Genomic DNA, 16961 nt, shown 5'->3' with positions numbered 1-16961 from the left:
AGATCATTAATAAACATTATCTTATACGTGTAAGATAATATTTAACATATATGGTCGGATCAACTAAAGCATTATTATTATTATTATTATTTTTCACATTTTCTGCAACTACCTCTTTTTATATGGAATGTAAGTGCCTCAGACTGTATTATTTTAGTGTTTATGTTGAATTATTTAAAAGCTTGTTGACATTGCATTTATATAAATGTAAAAGTTACTGTGAAAAGTAAAATATGTCGTAATCATTTTGAGCCGTAAGATCGGTCCCTCGGAAAAAAGCAAATCTAAAAATAAGCCCCACACACAAATAATGTTCAAAATGAGTCTTAAAATTAGAAATATAAATATAGATGTTCATGTTCTGTCAAATCTTGAAACTGCAAAGTCGAGGGCAAATATTTGCTGCAGAAATAGATATGTCTTTGTTCACTTACTGTACATCAGCACCAGAAATGATCCTTTGTTTTCAGAGAATCAGAACTCATTTGTATAAAGCATTGGCAAAATAATCTATAAAAGCCCAACCTAACTGCATAATGTATGACAGTATAGAGTTAACCTCTGCATGACCTCTGCCATATAGTGAAGCTCACAATCTTTCTGTTTTGAAATCACTTTGTCCTGAAGTTTAAAACTAGTCCAGAATAAGAATCACTGCTACAAGCTTCCTTGAGGCCGGTTTAAAATTCACAAATTTATCATCATTTTTCTATAATTTCAGAATTATGATATTCAATTATGTCTGGGTCATATTTTACCCAAAATTAAAAGGAAATTATATTTTGCATAATTAAACCACTTTTTCAAGACAATTAGGCACATTTCCCTTTCAAATGGTGATTACTATATTTGTGAAATAATAATAATAATAATTTTCTCCAAAACAACAACAACACAAAAATCTGAATGCTAGGATACATCTTCTTTATGCAAAATAAATAAAAAATAATTTCTTATTTTATTCTTTTAATTTTAGGGCAAACAATTATCCAGACAATACTTTGGAATAATTAAGAAAATTGCTTTGCAAAAGTTTGGAATAATTAAGATTTTTTAATGTTTCTGAAAGAAGTTTCTCATGCTCACCAAAGCTGCATTTATTTGATTAAAAATACAGTAAAAACAGTAATATTGTGAAATATTATTACAATTTAAAATAACTGTTTTCTATGTGAATACATGTTAAAATGTAATTTATTCCTGTGATCAAAGCTGTATTTTCAGCATCATTACTCCAGTCTTCAGTGTCACATGATCCTTGATTTGATGCTTTGCTGATTATTCATTATCAATTATTATTGGTGCTCAATTATTAATTTACATTTAATCATTTAGCAGACACTTTTATCCAAAGCGACTTACATAATGTTGAAAACAGTTTTTGCTGTTTCATATTTTTGTGGAAATCATGATACATTTTTCAGGACTTTTTGATGAACAGAAAATTCAATTCTTCTTAAATTAAAGACATAACAAATGTCTTTCACAGGGATAAATTACATTTCACTATATATTCACAGTTCTTTCAAGTTGTGATAATATTTCACAATATTACTGTTTTTATTGTATTTTAAATCAAATAAATGCAGCCTTGAGCAGAAGAGACTTCTTTTTCAATAACATAAAAAAAAAGTTCAAAAATTAAAAAAAAATTCAAGATATTCATCCTAGTATGTAAATTAGAGGACCAAGAGTTTCCAGGTGACCACATTTTGTAACTTTGGAAAGAAAATATGTTCTATGTCTTGATATATTATAATAGGAAACATTTTGTATAACAAAAAGAAACTTTTATGTGCACAGAAAATGTCACAATTTTGAAGGCAATTGTTTATTTGACCATTACATGTGCACACAGTAAACGTCAATGTGACTTTGGATGTATTGAATAACGAGATATTGTGCGTGTGTGTGTGTGTGTGTGTGTGTGTGTGTGTGTGTGTGTGTGTGTGTGTGTGTGTGTCAATAATCAGTATCACAATGCTGAAACAAATTCTAAATGACAGAAAGTGATTATTTCTCCTGAATGTTTTATGACATTGGGTGGAAAGTCTATTCATTAAATATCCCACTGACCAAATGATACTTTATAATCATGGATGATTATTGTAATTCCCTGCCGTTCTGAAGCCATGGACGATGTCCAGTGGAAATAGAGCTTACACAATAACCAGTGTCATATATCAGTCTGTAAACACTATGTTGCCTATAAAATATGTGGCATATCTCAGGTTAGATGCCAAACATGTGTGTACAAATTGAATAAAACTCCTGGTCTTTTGGTGAATTTGCATCTGTGCGCATTATCTTTCATCAAAAATGCAATGAAAGCAATTTCCTTTTCGACTAATGTCGCCTGGTCTGTGTGGACTAGTCAAACGTGAGAACTAATAAGCTATTAGGCATTCGTTCAGGTCTGGCTCCGGGTACTGATCAAAGTTTGGGGTCTGTACGATTTTTGTGTTGTTTTTTGAAAGCTCAACAAGGCTGCATTTATAAATCAAAAATACAGTAAAAACAGTAATATTGTGAAATATTATTACAATTTAAGATAACGGTGAATATATTAAAAAAATAATTTATTCCTGTGATCAAAGCTGAATTTTCAGCATCATTACTCCAGTCTTCAGTGTCACATGATCCTTCAGAAATCACTCTAATATGAGGATCAAGAAACATTTATGATAATTATCAATGTTAAAACAGTTGTGCTGCTTCATATTTTTGTGGAAACCGAGATAAAAAAAAAAGTGTTCTTTGATTAATAGGAAAGTTCAGGACTTTTGATCAATTTAATGCATCATTGCTGAATAAAAGATTTATAAAACTCAATAGTGTCCATAACACCCATTTTTAATCATCGGATCAAATCCCAATGGATCATTTTGGGACCCCATTTTTATTTCTTGTTGAATAAGAAAAATGCGTTTAATGTTCACATGTCAGTGACCTTTGCCACTCAACAAACGGCTAATCATGAGCTAATTCTCCTGCGGGAGTCATATCACTGACAGTCTGTCACGCACAGCTAATCATGAGCCAAACACACTGCTCTTACAGGCGATGACCACAACTATACCGATAACTATATTAGCGTCCACACCAGCGCACAACATCGTTCTGGGATGCGCTTCCCGAAGCCGGTTGCAAGTTCTGTCATTACCACTACAATTCAACTGAACTTAGTTGGATAACGATGCTTTTGGGAAACAAAACCCTGTTTATTCTGAGAGCCGCTGCAGTTTTGACGTCTGTCGCTTTAAATGCTCGAGCTCTTTAAAGCAGGATGGATTCTGATTGGCTGTCGGTGTTTTTATCGTTCATCAGCTGGAAAAAAAATCCCTCGGAAAGTGATTTCTACGTTCCTCTGTGCCGTTACCGCCCAGCTAGCAAAAAGTCGTCTATTAGACGTTGAATAGACGTAAATCTTCAACGTCTAATTACGACTTTTGAACACTGAAAACTGGTCGATCTTCAACGTCTTGATGGAATATGTAAAACTCTTTATATTTATTTGAGATAATAATGAACATGGTTTGGTAGTTTGTGTTTTTCTCCGTTATTTTAGCATGTATAACAGACTCATCCTGTCTTAGATGATCAGTTGAGATCACATCATAAACCAGTCCGAGGTATTTTCAACCATATTTCAACGTTGAAAGACGGTAATTGTTTACTGGGCGTTACAGTTGTGGTGTGAACTCTGCTATTCTTTTACATTTAGAACTATATCTTTATCATTATCGTTATAGTTATCATCCTTGTTCTAGTTTGTGTATTTCCATTTAAATGTAATGTAAATACAGTCAAACCAAAAATGATTCAGACACCAGATATAATTTTTGATATTTTTTTTATTCCGACACTTTGACTGGACCATGTTTTGCTGAAGTGTTTTGTCTTTAATTGCTAATGCTCTTTTTACACACAGACTGAACACAATGAAGCATTGCTTGGTGATTGGTTGAGCTAAATATGTATTATCTAATTGTGTAGTTAAATTTAACAGCTGACAGATATTCAACATAATTCATGTGTGAGACGGTCTAACAGAAGGATGGACAAAACCAGTCAAATATCAACTGAGTTCGTCATATTTCATTACCATTTTCTAAACTATAGCGAATAAAGTGTGATAATGTGAGAAAGGTGTCTGAATACATTTTTATTAAATACATTTTAATTTCATTGTTTAAGAATAATAGATCTAGTAAGAGTAATTTTGGTCATTTTTTAATTAGTTTTCAGTGTTTTCCAGTGGCCAGTTCCCTGGCTGACTCTACTTTGGCACTGGGATCACAGTAGTGATTGATTTATGCGGGCAGCCTGGACCTGATTGGCGCGGAGAGCCTGAGCGATGCAGTACTCACTGTCCTGACCCACATCGGTCAGCCGGATGTCACACTCCAACACACTGCTGTTGTGGGATATCCCTTCCTCCAGAAGCTTTCCGCCGTCCTGTAGCAGACACACACACACACACACACACACACACACACACACACACACACACACAGGAGATGTGACGTTTTATTTGGATTACACACAAATCAGAGACATAACTGTGAGAGAGGATCATTAAATAAGTCCTAGGGTTGATTAATTTCATTCAAGACTTTATACTTTAAACCAAAGTGAACAAGAAATGGCATTTGCTTCTAATAAAACATTTTAAATGAGAAAAATAATAGGCGACACTTGATTTGATCTATCATAAGCGAACGTGAGGGTAAAAAGAGCTCAGTTACATGAGAGTAAAAGTTACAAAAGACAACATTTCACCACAACCAAATATTAAACAGTGGAGAATTGGCGATTTATTAAGACCTACACCACCGTTCAAACGTTTAAAGGCTTTTGAAGGAAGTCTCTTATGCTCACAATTTATGTGATCAAAAATACAGTACAAACAGTACTATTATGAAATATTATTATCATTTAAAATAGGTGTTTTCTATGTGAATATACAGTCAAATGTAATTTATTCCTGTGCTGTATTTTCAGCATCATTACTCCAGTCTTCAGTGTCACATGATCCTTCAGAAATCATTCTAATATGATGATTTGCTGCTTAATCATTAATTATTATTGGTGCTCAATTATTAATTTACATTTTCTAAAATGATGATTTGATGCTCAAGAAATTATTATTACTATTTTTCATGATGAATAGCAAGTTCAAAAGAACAGCACTTATTTGAACATTTATAGAAATATTTTAGTAACATTATAAATGACTTTTGATCAATTTACTGCATCCTTGCTCAACAAAAGTATTAATTTCTTTTTTTTAAATCGTACTTACCCCAGACTTTTGAACAGTATTGCATAATTCTCACCTTGTGGATGTTAAAATGGGCACTGACACTGAACACGGAAGGAAATACCCAAGCCATAGCAACACACTAGGCGTAAATTACTAAGTTTTTGGTATTATTGTTGTTAAGCTTTGCTGCATAAAATGATTTAATAAACGAGAAAGGCTGCATTACGACTAGATTCAATATTTTAACATTAACCACTAGCCCACATGGCCTTCGCGACATCAACTGAAAAAGTCATATCAGAAGCATTTTGATGAAAGATTACAAAGAAAATCATGCATAACATGAACTGATCGTAAATTCACATTAAGACCCAAAGCGTGTATTAAAGGGGTGGTATAATGCCCTTTTCACAAGATGTAAAATAAGTCTCTGATGTCCCCAGAGTGTGTATGTGTAGTTTTAGCTCAAAATACCCCACAGATATTTTTATACAGCATGTTAAAATTGTCACTTTTTGAGGGTGAGCAAAAACGCACCGTTTTGTGTCTGTCCCTTTAAATGCAAATGAGCTGCTGCTCCCGGCACAGGGGGCGGAGCTTCAACAGCTCGATGGAGAGACTCAAGAAGAAGTGACAACATGTAGAAGCAACAGGACATTTCTGAATGGTTAGTTGGTGAATTTATGTAGCTTATGTGTAGTTATCTTCTAGTCATTGATTAGCATATTCTGTCTTGATAATCTATTAATCGTGTTCAGGGGGCGGGGTTTATGTAAATTCTAGGGTTTGTGATGTCACTAACCCGGAGGAATGTCGTGTAGTCTCTACCAGCCGTTTGTTGTAGTCCTTAAAAAGCAATTTCTTTAAAAGCAAATATCTCCCTTTGCTTTGAACTTTGAGCGTTGTAACTTTGCAGATGTTGTTTACGCTCAAACAGCAACATTACACACTAACTAAAGTTAGAAAGGTGAAATCATAATCAACCACCCCTTTAAGAAAGCAAATTTAGATTTTATGTAATGCTTTTGATGAATTCATGTAATTTTTTTTTTCATAATTCAGCATGACTTTGCATCAGATTTGATGGTTAATGCTGAATATCTCTCCTGTAAATGGCATCGCACTATCCGAAGGTTGAAGTACTCCGATGACGAAGCGTATCACATTTTACAGCACAGCTGCAAACTCTACATTTCACATTAAGACCTCTTGACTGTGCAGACTAATGCTTTGGGTGTGTAGCGCCAGAGCTCTTTCCGGAATGAGAGGCAATTGTTTGAAATATGATTTGCCTTGAAACAGAGATGGGAGGAGCGGATAAAAGCAGGAACTGTTTGGACGATCCGTCCCAGGAGAGAGGTAATCCCCATCCCACATGTCTGTGTGTTAGCGCACATCTATCCTGCTGCCATGAATAATTGAACGTGAACGACAGGGCTGTATCGTTTCATATTCACCTCTTTACAGACAATTAAATGCTTGAAAACAGCCTTTGTTTTTCATTGAAAGAAAAACGGAATATTAGAGACAGCAAATGTTGTAATATGATGCTGGGGTTTTAGTGGTGGATTCCAGAATATTCCTACTTGTAACCGTAATTTGTTTTCCACTTGTCACTATATAAGATTTATTTCCACCCATTTTAACATCCAGGAAAGGTCTTAATAAACTGCAATAATTTAATGCAAAATGTGATTTTTGTCTTGGTTTCCAGTACAAATATCTAAACATTCTTAAATCAAGATACATTTAGCCTACTTGAGATGCAAAATAACAAAATATTGAGTATTGTTTTCTGAATATTTGATTAAAATTTTGTGAACTTTATGCCAAAAATTTGAGAAAATATCTACGAAAATAAAAAATAAAATGTTAGGTTAATTTTCTAACCCCATTGGCAGATTTTTTCTTTTCTTCTTGTTTTATAAAAAAAATTCTAGTTTAATTTTGACGCATTTGTGTTCTTGTACTGAAAAACAAGACAAAAATACTGAGTATAAGAAAAAACATGTTTTTTTTTATCGTATTTGAAGAATGTTTAGATATTTTACTGTAAAACAAAGATAATACAGAATATAAAATATAACAAAAATACAGATGCAAAATAACTAAATATTAAGTTTTGTTTTCTGAAAGAATTATCAAAATTAAGTGGTGCTAAAAATGAGAAAAACATCTGCTAATGGGGTAAGAAAAAATAAACCTTTAATCATTTTTTTCTTACCATATTGGCAGGTATTTTTTCTGTTTAATTTTTTTTTTTTTTTCTTGTTCTTGTTTAATTGAGCGTCTTGTTTTCTTTTAAATTCTTTCTTTTAATTTCTTTCTTTAAAATTATGAGTAAGAGTAATAAAATCATGTTTTGACAGTTTATTCAAATTCATCTTACTTTAAGAATGTTTGGGATTTTTTCGTGGAAAACAAGACAAACTCACTTTTTGCAGTGTTCTATATTGGTGGAAAAGTTGTGATTTGTCCCTTTTTTAGATGAGAATGTGTTAAATTTCCTATTCTCAGGTTTACTCACGACTCCCAGTCTGTTGTTGGACAGGTTTAGGCTCTTCAGGGTCCAGTTCTCCCCCAAAGCCTGAGACAGCGCCGCGGCCGTGGGCTCTGACATGTTATTTCCCCCCAGGTGAAGGTTCTCTAAGGTCTTGTTCACGATCAGAGCCTGAGCCAGAGCTTGACCCCCTTCATCCCCGATGCGGTTGAGCCTCAGGTTGAGGGACATCAGCGTGGCGTTTCTGGCCAGAGCATGAGCCAGTGCCTGAGCTCCTGAAGCTCTTATCTGGTTGTTGCAGACGACCAGCCTCTTCAGCTGACTGCGGTTCAGAAGCTTCCCGATGGCCCGGGCTCCGCGGTCGCTGATGTGATTATGTGAAAAGTCCAGCTCCTGCAGGGACGGATGATCCAGCAGTTGACTCACAAGCATGCAACACTTCTCATCGTCCACCTTGCTGCGATGGATCCTGAAGACCTGGTGAGAAAAGGTGGAATTTAACAACCAAATGTCAACACAGATGCTCTGACGAATGCCAGGGGCTCTCAAGCAGGACAAAAAAAGCACCATAAAATGAGTCCTTGAGCTATATGTCAAGCCTTCTGGAGTCATATCATGATTTTGTATGAAGACCAGGCATAAATGTAAGATGTATAGACTAATTTTATGATGATTTCGTGTCCGTCTTGGAGCTTGACAGTTCTTGATCACTATATGCTTTATTTGTATGAAGAAAACAGTGTGAACATTCTGCTGAACATCTCCATTTGTGTTCCACAGAAAATTTAACTGAAGACTTAAAATCCCCCTGTAGTAAATAATTGTATCCCTTAGAGCTCATCTTTGATCACCAAAATGTCATATAAAAAAAAAATATTTAAAAAAATCCTTGAAAAAAAATGGATCATGCCTTAAAATATCTTGAATGTAACTCGACACCCTTGCCTTATTTAGAATACGCGGGTCTATGAATATGCAAATGAGCCCTGCCTCTACTCACTCACTCACTCAGCTCAGAGATCCACTGGTTGACGATCACACGTTGATCTGATTGGTTACAAGGTAGTTTGTGAAGTCAGAAACACCAGCGATTTCAAAGCGTGTTTTTGAGGCTGTCTTTGGTTCACTGCAGTTTTAAGGAGGAAATACTCAGCAATGGTGTCGACTTATGAACTTACACATGGTTTGTCTTAAAGCGTATTAAAAACACCACATAGACATATAGACAACATTAAAAGCTTGATTTTCACCACAGGGGGACTTATAAAGGGATAGTTCACCCCAAAATTTTATTCTGTCAGTAATTACTCACCGATTGCTCAAGTCGTTCCAAACCCGTAAGACTTTCGTTCATCTTCAGAACACAAATTAAGATATTTTTAATGAAATCTGAGAGCTTTCTGTCCCTCCATTGACAGCTACGCAACTACCACTTTCAAGCCCCAGAAAGGTAGTAAAGACATCATTAAATTAATCCATGTGGCTCCAGTGGGTTGTTGACATGAGAGCAGACATTGTTGAGTGAATGCTCTTTGGAAATTAATATTACTAGTGCAAAATGCCCGTGCAAAATCAGTTTTTGAGTGTGTTTTTAGTAGCCTAATTGTTGGTTTGATGTGTTTGAGTGCTCATTGTTAATATTACACAGCGAAAGTTCAGACATTTTTATATGTGCATGGTAGAAAGCACAAAGTGAACTCCGAGAAAACGCTATGCTTGAGCAAACAGTTGGTGAATAGGCTGATGCCCGTGCAAAGTCAGTTTTTGTGAGCTGTGATCGCCATCAAAAAAGTTCAGGAGATATTTCTTAGCGATGGCTGATTTCAACAGTTTCAATACGATAAAAAATTACTTTTATATTGATTCAATGGATTAATTGCATTTTGAAAAAAAAAAAAAGTGTCATGAATTTATTGCATTTTTGGGGGAAATAATCCGTTTTTATAATAAATCTTTGAAAATCAAAATCTGGATTTGATTTTTTTTTTCTATGTTATTATAACCTAAAGATGCTATGTGAAAGTTTGAAACAGAAAATAGTGGTTTTCATCTTGTCACTTTCTTGGTAAAGAAAACACATTTTTACTCAAATGAATCAAAATGGATTTATCACGTTTTGGAACCAATATAATATTCAGAAGTAAACAGTGTAGCTGACTGAGTGTTTATGTCAGAATGTTTATTTTTAAACCACAACCTTCTAAGTGCTTCTTTTACTGTTATTTTTAACGATATCTTTTGCATTTCTCATCCAAACAATGTCAAACTTGGCACTGCACTTACTCGTGCCCGTAGCGAGACACCTGTCAAGTTTGAAACTAACGGTTCGAGAGATATGCGAATAACACACACACACACACACACACACACACACACAGACAGACAGACAGACGGACATACAGACAGACAGACGTTTCTGTAATTTATAGATAGATATAAAATAAAGTGGTAAATTATGTTTTTTTGCGCAAAGGTTAACCCACTGGAGCCACATGGATTCATTTAATGATGTCTTTACTACCTTTCTGGGGCTTGAAAGTGGTAGTTGCGTAGCTGTCAATGGAGGGACAGAAAGCTCTCAGATTTCATCAAAAATATCTTAATTTGTGTTCTGAAGATGAACGAAAGTCTTACGGCCGGGTTTGGAACGACATGAGGGCGAGTAATTACTGAGAGAATTTTCTTTTTCGGGTGAACTAACCCCTTTAATGTGATCCTATATTTTGCATAGCCTATAAAATGTTCCTGAAAACTGAAGAAAACACTAATAATAACAATGAACTGAACCTGTAAAGTCTTGCAGGAATTGAGGGCTTTTGCCAGGGATTCACAGTCTCTGAAGGTGAACTCAAACAAATTCCACTCAAAGTTCATGCCGCATCCTTTCACTCCATACGCCACGCTGAGCTCTTCCAGGTTCGGGAGTTTGTCGAGCAGAATCCGGAAATCAAAGTGATCAATGGAGGGTCCTTCGCTGCCCATATCACTGGCACAATCCGAACGATCGTCCTCGTCAAAGCTGGGCGGCTCTTTGATGGGCGGCAGCAGCTGAGAGACATTAAGGCGCTTCACGTAGTTTCCACACAGTGGCACCAGATCCAGGACGGTCTTGGTGTCGGTTGCATCTGGGATGAAGAGTTCAATGAGGTTCTCTAGGTGACGCTCGAAGAACATGCGTTTCCAGCTGTTGCCGTATGTGGAGACGTCACAGAGACGCCAGCGACCTTCACAGCAGCGCTTCCAGTAGCTCTCGTCACTGATGAGGTTTGCGCTGACGGTCAAGGGAAGAGACGCTGGCAGTCGCTGGAGGACATACGCTTTATAGTTGGGCTTGAGTTCATCCAGAATGGGGTTCTCTGCAAAATATTAATGCACAGTACAGGCTCATGTGCAAATTGAGAACTTCCTTTCATTAATGAGATCTGCAAACAATTACAATACACTCTCAAAACATGCTACAAAAGCTGTCACTGGGGCAGTGCCCTTCAACATTTCTCACATTATCACAGTTTATTCGCTATAGTTTAGAAAATGGTAATAAAATTTGACGAACTCAGTTGATATTTCACTGGTTTTGTCCATCCTTCTGTTAGACCGTCTCACACATGAATTATGTTGAATATCTGTCAGCTGTTAAATTTAACTACACAATTAGATAATACATATTTAGCTCAACCAATCACCAAGCAATGCTTCATTTTGTTCAGTCTGTGTGTAAAAAGAGCATTAGCAATTAAAGAAAACACACTTCAGCAGAACATGATCAGGTCAAAGTGTCTGAATCATTTTTGGTCCCAAAAATGTATACATTTTACTGGTAGAATTTGTGGGTATAATATGTCACAGTTTACTTTTTTTTTTGCTATCCTCACTTACATAAACTATAGTGTCCTGCACCCACTAGTAAAAAAAAAATATCACAAATTATATCTGGTGTTTGAATCATTTTTGGTTTGACTATATGTGCCTTATTTATTAGTACCTAAATGGTACATATTAGTAGCTTCTGAAAGGATACTGTCAAAGTGACAACTTTTTTTCTGAGAGTGTATAAGAAGCTAATTCTTAGTGTCCGATATATGAATATATATTGTGAATATGAAGCTTATACTTATGGTGGTGGTTATATGAATGAATAAACTAAATGTGACCCTGGATCACAAAACCAGTCACATGTCGCACGGGTATATGTGTGGCAATAGCCAACAATACATTGTACGGCTCAAAATTATTGATTTTTCTTTTATGCCAAAAATCATTAGGATATTAAGTAAAGATCATGTTCCATGAAGATATTTAGGAAATTTCCTATCGTAAATATATAAAACATTTATTTTTGTGAGTGAATGCAGCACAATCATGAACATAAATGAACAACTTTAAAGGTGATTTTCTCAATGTTTCCATTTTTTTGCACCCTCAGATTCCAGATTTTCAAATATTATCCTATCCTAACAAACCATTCATCAATGGAAAGCTTATTTATTCAGCTTTCAGATGATGTATACATCTCAATTTTAAAAAAAATTGACCCATGTGACTGGTTTTGTGGTCCAGGGTCACAAATGATAGGCTACATTTGTATTGTTTACCTTCAAAGTGTTTTATAATATGCTGTAGGCAGAGTGTTGTTAGTGAAGGAACCAGTGCCAGCGACCAGTCGGGATCCTCCGCGATGAGGCTGCGCATGTGCCGCCCGTCAGCGACTCCGTCCCTGGGTCTCCGTGAAGACTGACTCTGAGACATACCGCTAAAACGGACAGAAAACAACTCCTTTAACAATCAGAGACATTAAATATGACTCATATCATAATATAATATTGCTGGAGAGGTCAACAACTTTTCTTGATGGACGCAATTGTGTATTTACTAAGCGAGCTTTCCCGTTAAAATAGTCGATAACAATGAATAAAATAACGCATTTGAATAGAATATACATTATATTAATTCATTAAATAGTTAAACACTTCGAAATGTTGACGACTTACTTTCAGTTCCTGTGTAACGTTTGATGTTACCATGGTAGCAGAGACGTGCTCGCGCCCTGGCCTTCCGTCACTTGCCGCTGATCACGCGCCTATGTGATGTGTGAAACAAACAGCCTCACACATGATTAAAATAAACCATTATCCACACCATCATTACACTATGTAAGCCAGAAGACAGAAGAAACGTTAAAGAACGAAGAACGAGGGATGTCAGTCTAAAAGTTGAAACGCATATAGAAGATGAAGGCACAAAAAGTTCAAGGTCTGGGAAATGTACGCCTATTTTCTCTAAAATAATATAAAAAGTTAATTTTCACATTTTGACATAAACCACAAAAACAAATAAATGTTAAAATGTCATGCACATGACAGATGACACTGCACAGATTGTAATGTGATGATTCGCATAAGTTCATTTATTTCTGCATCACACAAGAAATAACATTTCAAATTGGTTTTGCAATTCAAACAAGCCCATGAATTCACTTCAAAGACATGCAAATCACTGTGAATGAGGGCATCACCTCATGCAAATGTGGGGCAGACCATGCAAATCATAATCATAATAATATAAAGCACCTTTCCCATGCTCAAGGGAGATAATGAGTAAACATGACATCAACAAGATATATACATGCATAAATACATAAAGCCTATATTTACAAATCATAAAATCACCAAAATAATATGAGTGTAAACAATTATATTATCAAAGAAAGATAACTGCCTTTATAACAATGCATGCATTATGAATGAACGATCATTTCTAAACTCCGCTAATTGAAAATGTGTATGGAAACATCACATTTGAAAGATGATTGACACATCTGAAAATGAGGTCAAACTTCAACGCACCATCTGAACCTAGCACCTGCACAACGTGGGGAAAGATCATCTCAGGATTATGGATTATGTCATGAATAATTTATGATTAAAACAATTTCATTTCATAACAATCTTTGCATAACAAATCTGCCCAATGTAGTAAATAGTATAGTGAATCAAAATGAAGTGAACCATTAAATATGTATAATATATATGAACCATTATACATTACAGAATTAATTGAGCTGAATAATGACACTAATGTTTTCTTTAGAGCTGATTTATAGCTGAATAGAATTGGGGTACGTTTGCACGACAACGATGTACTAAAAATGGAAACGTTTTTCATTTACATTTTTCGCGTACAGACGTCAGCATTGTCAAAACGATCCTCGTTCAGTGGGATCTGGGAAGAGACAAGAGCGGTGTCGTTTTCAAAAACTTGCACTTTAAAGTCCCCCTGTGGTGAAAATCAAGCTTTTAATGTTGTTTATATGTCTATGTGGTGTTTTTAACATGTTTTAAGACAAACCGTGTGTAAATTCATAAGTCGACACCATTGCTGAGTATTTCCTCCTTAAAACTGCAGTGACCCAAAGACAGTCTCAAAAACACGCTTTGAAATCGCTGGTGTTTCTGACGTCACAAACTACCTTGTAACCAATCAGATCAACGTGTGATCGTCAACCAGTGGATCTCTGAGCTGAGTGAGTGAGTGGAGGCGGGGCTCATTTGCATATTCATAGACCCCCGTATTCTAAATGAGGCAAGGGTGTCGAGTTACATTCAAGCTATTTTAAGGCATGAAGACATTTGTTTTCAAGGAAAAAACGTTTAAATATGTCATTTTAGTGATCAAAGATGAGTTTTAAGGGATAAAATGATTGACTACCGGGGGACTTTAAAACCCGCTTCCTGAGGGGCCATTTACACGACACACCGTTTTCAACTAAAAAGGGAAACTTTACACAGAGACGATAACGGTATAGTTTTGAAAAACTTGGGTAACGCTTAATTTTACAATGGCATTGTTACACATGTTACATGTAGTTACTATAGTAATAACTATAAATGATGCATAATAACATGCAACTAAACCCCTAAGGAAGTACATAGTTACTTCATATTACTCAGTACTTAAATGTATATTTACAGTGTAACAAAGACCCCTTAAAATAAAGTGTAACCTTGCACTTTGAAACCCTCTTTTTATTATTATTAAAGTGTGCATTTTCCGGCTGCCGAAACACCATTGTCTTGTAAATGCACGGCCAAAACGCATCAAAAGTTTTCAGTTTCTAGTTGAAAATGGTGTCGTGTAGTGAAGGAAAGTGCTTGGCTGTCATACAAAAATGTCAAAATGCAAAAGAACGCATGGCCCTAAAAACAGGCTTTATTTCCTGTATCCAAAATGCAATATTTTTTCCTTTTGATTTTGGGATGAAATATGATCAACGCATTTTTGAAAACTCAACCAGGAACAGGAGGAGTCACATGGCTCACATGGTGTTGAGACAGAACTAGAGACAGAGCAATGCACTATATGCATCAGATCACATTGTGCATCTTGTTTTAAGGAAGCCCGTCTTGACAAACAACTGCATAATCAGCATTAACCTCCAGACCCTCATTACGCTTCCGTCAACCTCAGCATGAACAACTCCAGATCAACTCAGCAGCAGATCTGAGATGTGACGCTCGACTGACACCCTGAAACTGCTGAGGTTTCAGTCCTCACAAATACTCGTCCATATTGCCCTAAAAGCTAATGTCACGCTTCATCAGGATCCTTGTTTTAACAGCAGCAGCAGCCCTAAAAACACATCAGCCTTTTTATAGCAAACAAACAAAGCCAAAGAGGGTCCATACTTAAGGTTAGAGATTGTATAACCTTTAGTGTAAACTAGCATGAAGCAGTTATGGTTAACTAAAACCATTATAGGATAACATGAGGGAAGATGCCCTTGCTTAAGAACAATGCATTTACCAAAACATTTAGCCAATTTAGTTGTTATAGAACAAAATGTCAAATTATTCAAAGAGACCATATTTTTACAGAAGGATTAATATGCATTAAAAAATATGCATAAATTACAAATATGCAATAAAATTTTACAGAATGCATAAATGACTTTTGAAATAATTTGTATGAATATATGTATATATAAAGTGTCAATGTAAAATACAAAATCAACTATTCTATAGAATTTTGACAATTTAGCCAAATGATTGAATAACCGATGTCAGACAAAACAGAATCCCAGTAAAAGAAATTCATCTGAAAGGTACAATTATTCTGTGACTTCAGGCATATGAATATTTACATATTTAACTGCTCATATTTTAAATGAAGATGTGTCAAAATAGCAACACTATGAATGCAAATGTAACGATTTCACTCACAAAAGCAAAGATTTAACCAAAGCGAAATGTCTAATTGTCATTAATTACAATTTTAAATTAATAATACAAGCAACAACATGCCATTCTAGGCCAGTTCTGGGTGGCGCATCTTACCCCACGGGTCTAATTTTATCATTTTACTTCAAACTATAACTTTTACTCCATAAATCTAATAACACTGATGTGTCGACAAATTCATCCATTGACAAATAGACACAAAATACTTTAATATTAAACATACAATGTCATAGACCACTATTTTCCAGACATACAAAATTAACCTCAACTGTTTCGGCTGACTAAAATCTCACAAATGTTGATATTCAGATGAAATTACAAAATTTTAAATAGCGTAGCCATTCTTCAAAAGTGCTGAGATGAGTTTTTGTGTCATCTATGGTCTGGAGAAAAAAAGAAAGTTGGGTGTCTTACCCCGACTTACATATATAGCCTATATAGTATCTCAAATACACTAAAAAAGCTGTACAAAAAATCTAAAATGCAACAAAATCTAGGTTACACTCTTAAAAATAAAGGTTCTTTTGATGGTTTCATGAAGAACCTTTAACATCAATGGAATGCTTCCATTTTACAAAAGGTTCTTTATAGTGGCAAAGGGTTCTTTTGATTATTAAAATGTGCTTTTAAGAAGAAGGAAATATACTTTTTAAGAATTGTGCACTGACAGGTTCTTTGAGGAACCAGAAATGTTCCTTCCCTGGAATCGCTGTGAAAACCCCCTTTCGCAAACTTTCTTTTTAAGAGTGAGCTGATTCAGAAAAAAACAATGAAAGTAAAGGCCTGAACATTACAACCTCAACCACACTTACGCGCTTCTCGCGGTGTGTGATCATTTCATTGGAATCTTCCTAGAAAGAGATCGAGTCACTCATATTGCGGCACTCCTGCATTAACTACCAATGCAACATGACAAGCAAGAGAGAGAGAGAGAGAGAGAGAGAGAGAGAGAAGTGATTGC

At 35.4% G+C, this 16961-nt stretch overlaps 1 protein-coding gene across 1 annotated transcript; it reads right to left on the bottom strand.

Moving 5' to 3' along the window:
• Positions 1-4171: 4171 nt before the first annotated feature.
• Positions 4172-12455, bottom strand: drc5 (dynein regulatory complex subunit 5; the record flags this gene model as incomplete). The annotated part of the gene is made up of 4 exons (XM_084432686.1): positions 4172-4458; positions 7794-8243; positions 10554-11122; positions 12359-12455. The coding sequence occupies 4 exons, from the start codon at positions 12453-12455 to the stop codon at positions 4297-4299; spliced, it is 1278 nt and encodes a 425-aa protein (XP_084288812.1). The 3' UTR covers positions 4172-4296.
• Between the last annotated feature and the right edge of the window lie 4506 nt (positions 12456-16961).

The sequence above is a fragment of the Rutilus rutilus genome, assembly GCF_951802725.1.
Source record: "Rutilus rutilus genome assembly, chromosome: 15".
In the NCBI taxonomy this organism is placed as follows: Eukaryota; Metazoa; Chordata; class Actinopteri; order Cypriniformes; family Leuciscidae; genus Rutilus; species Rutilus rutilus.
Note: the sequence above shows the minus strand (reverse complement) of the source record. Positions and strands in the feature narration are given on the sequence as shown.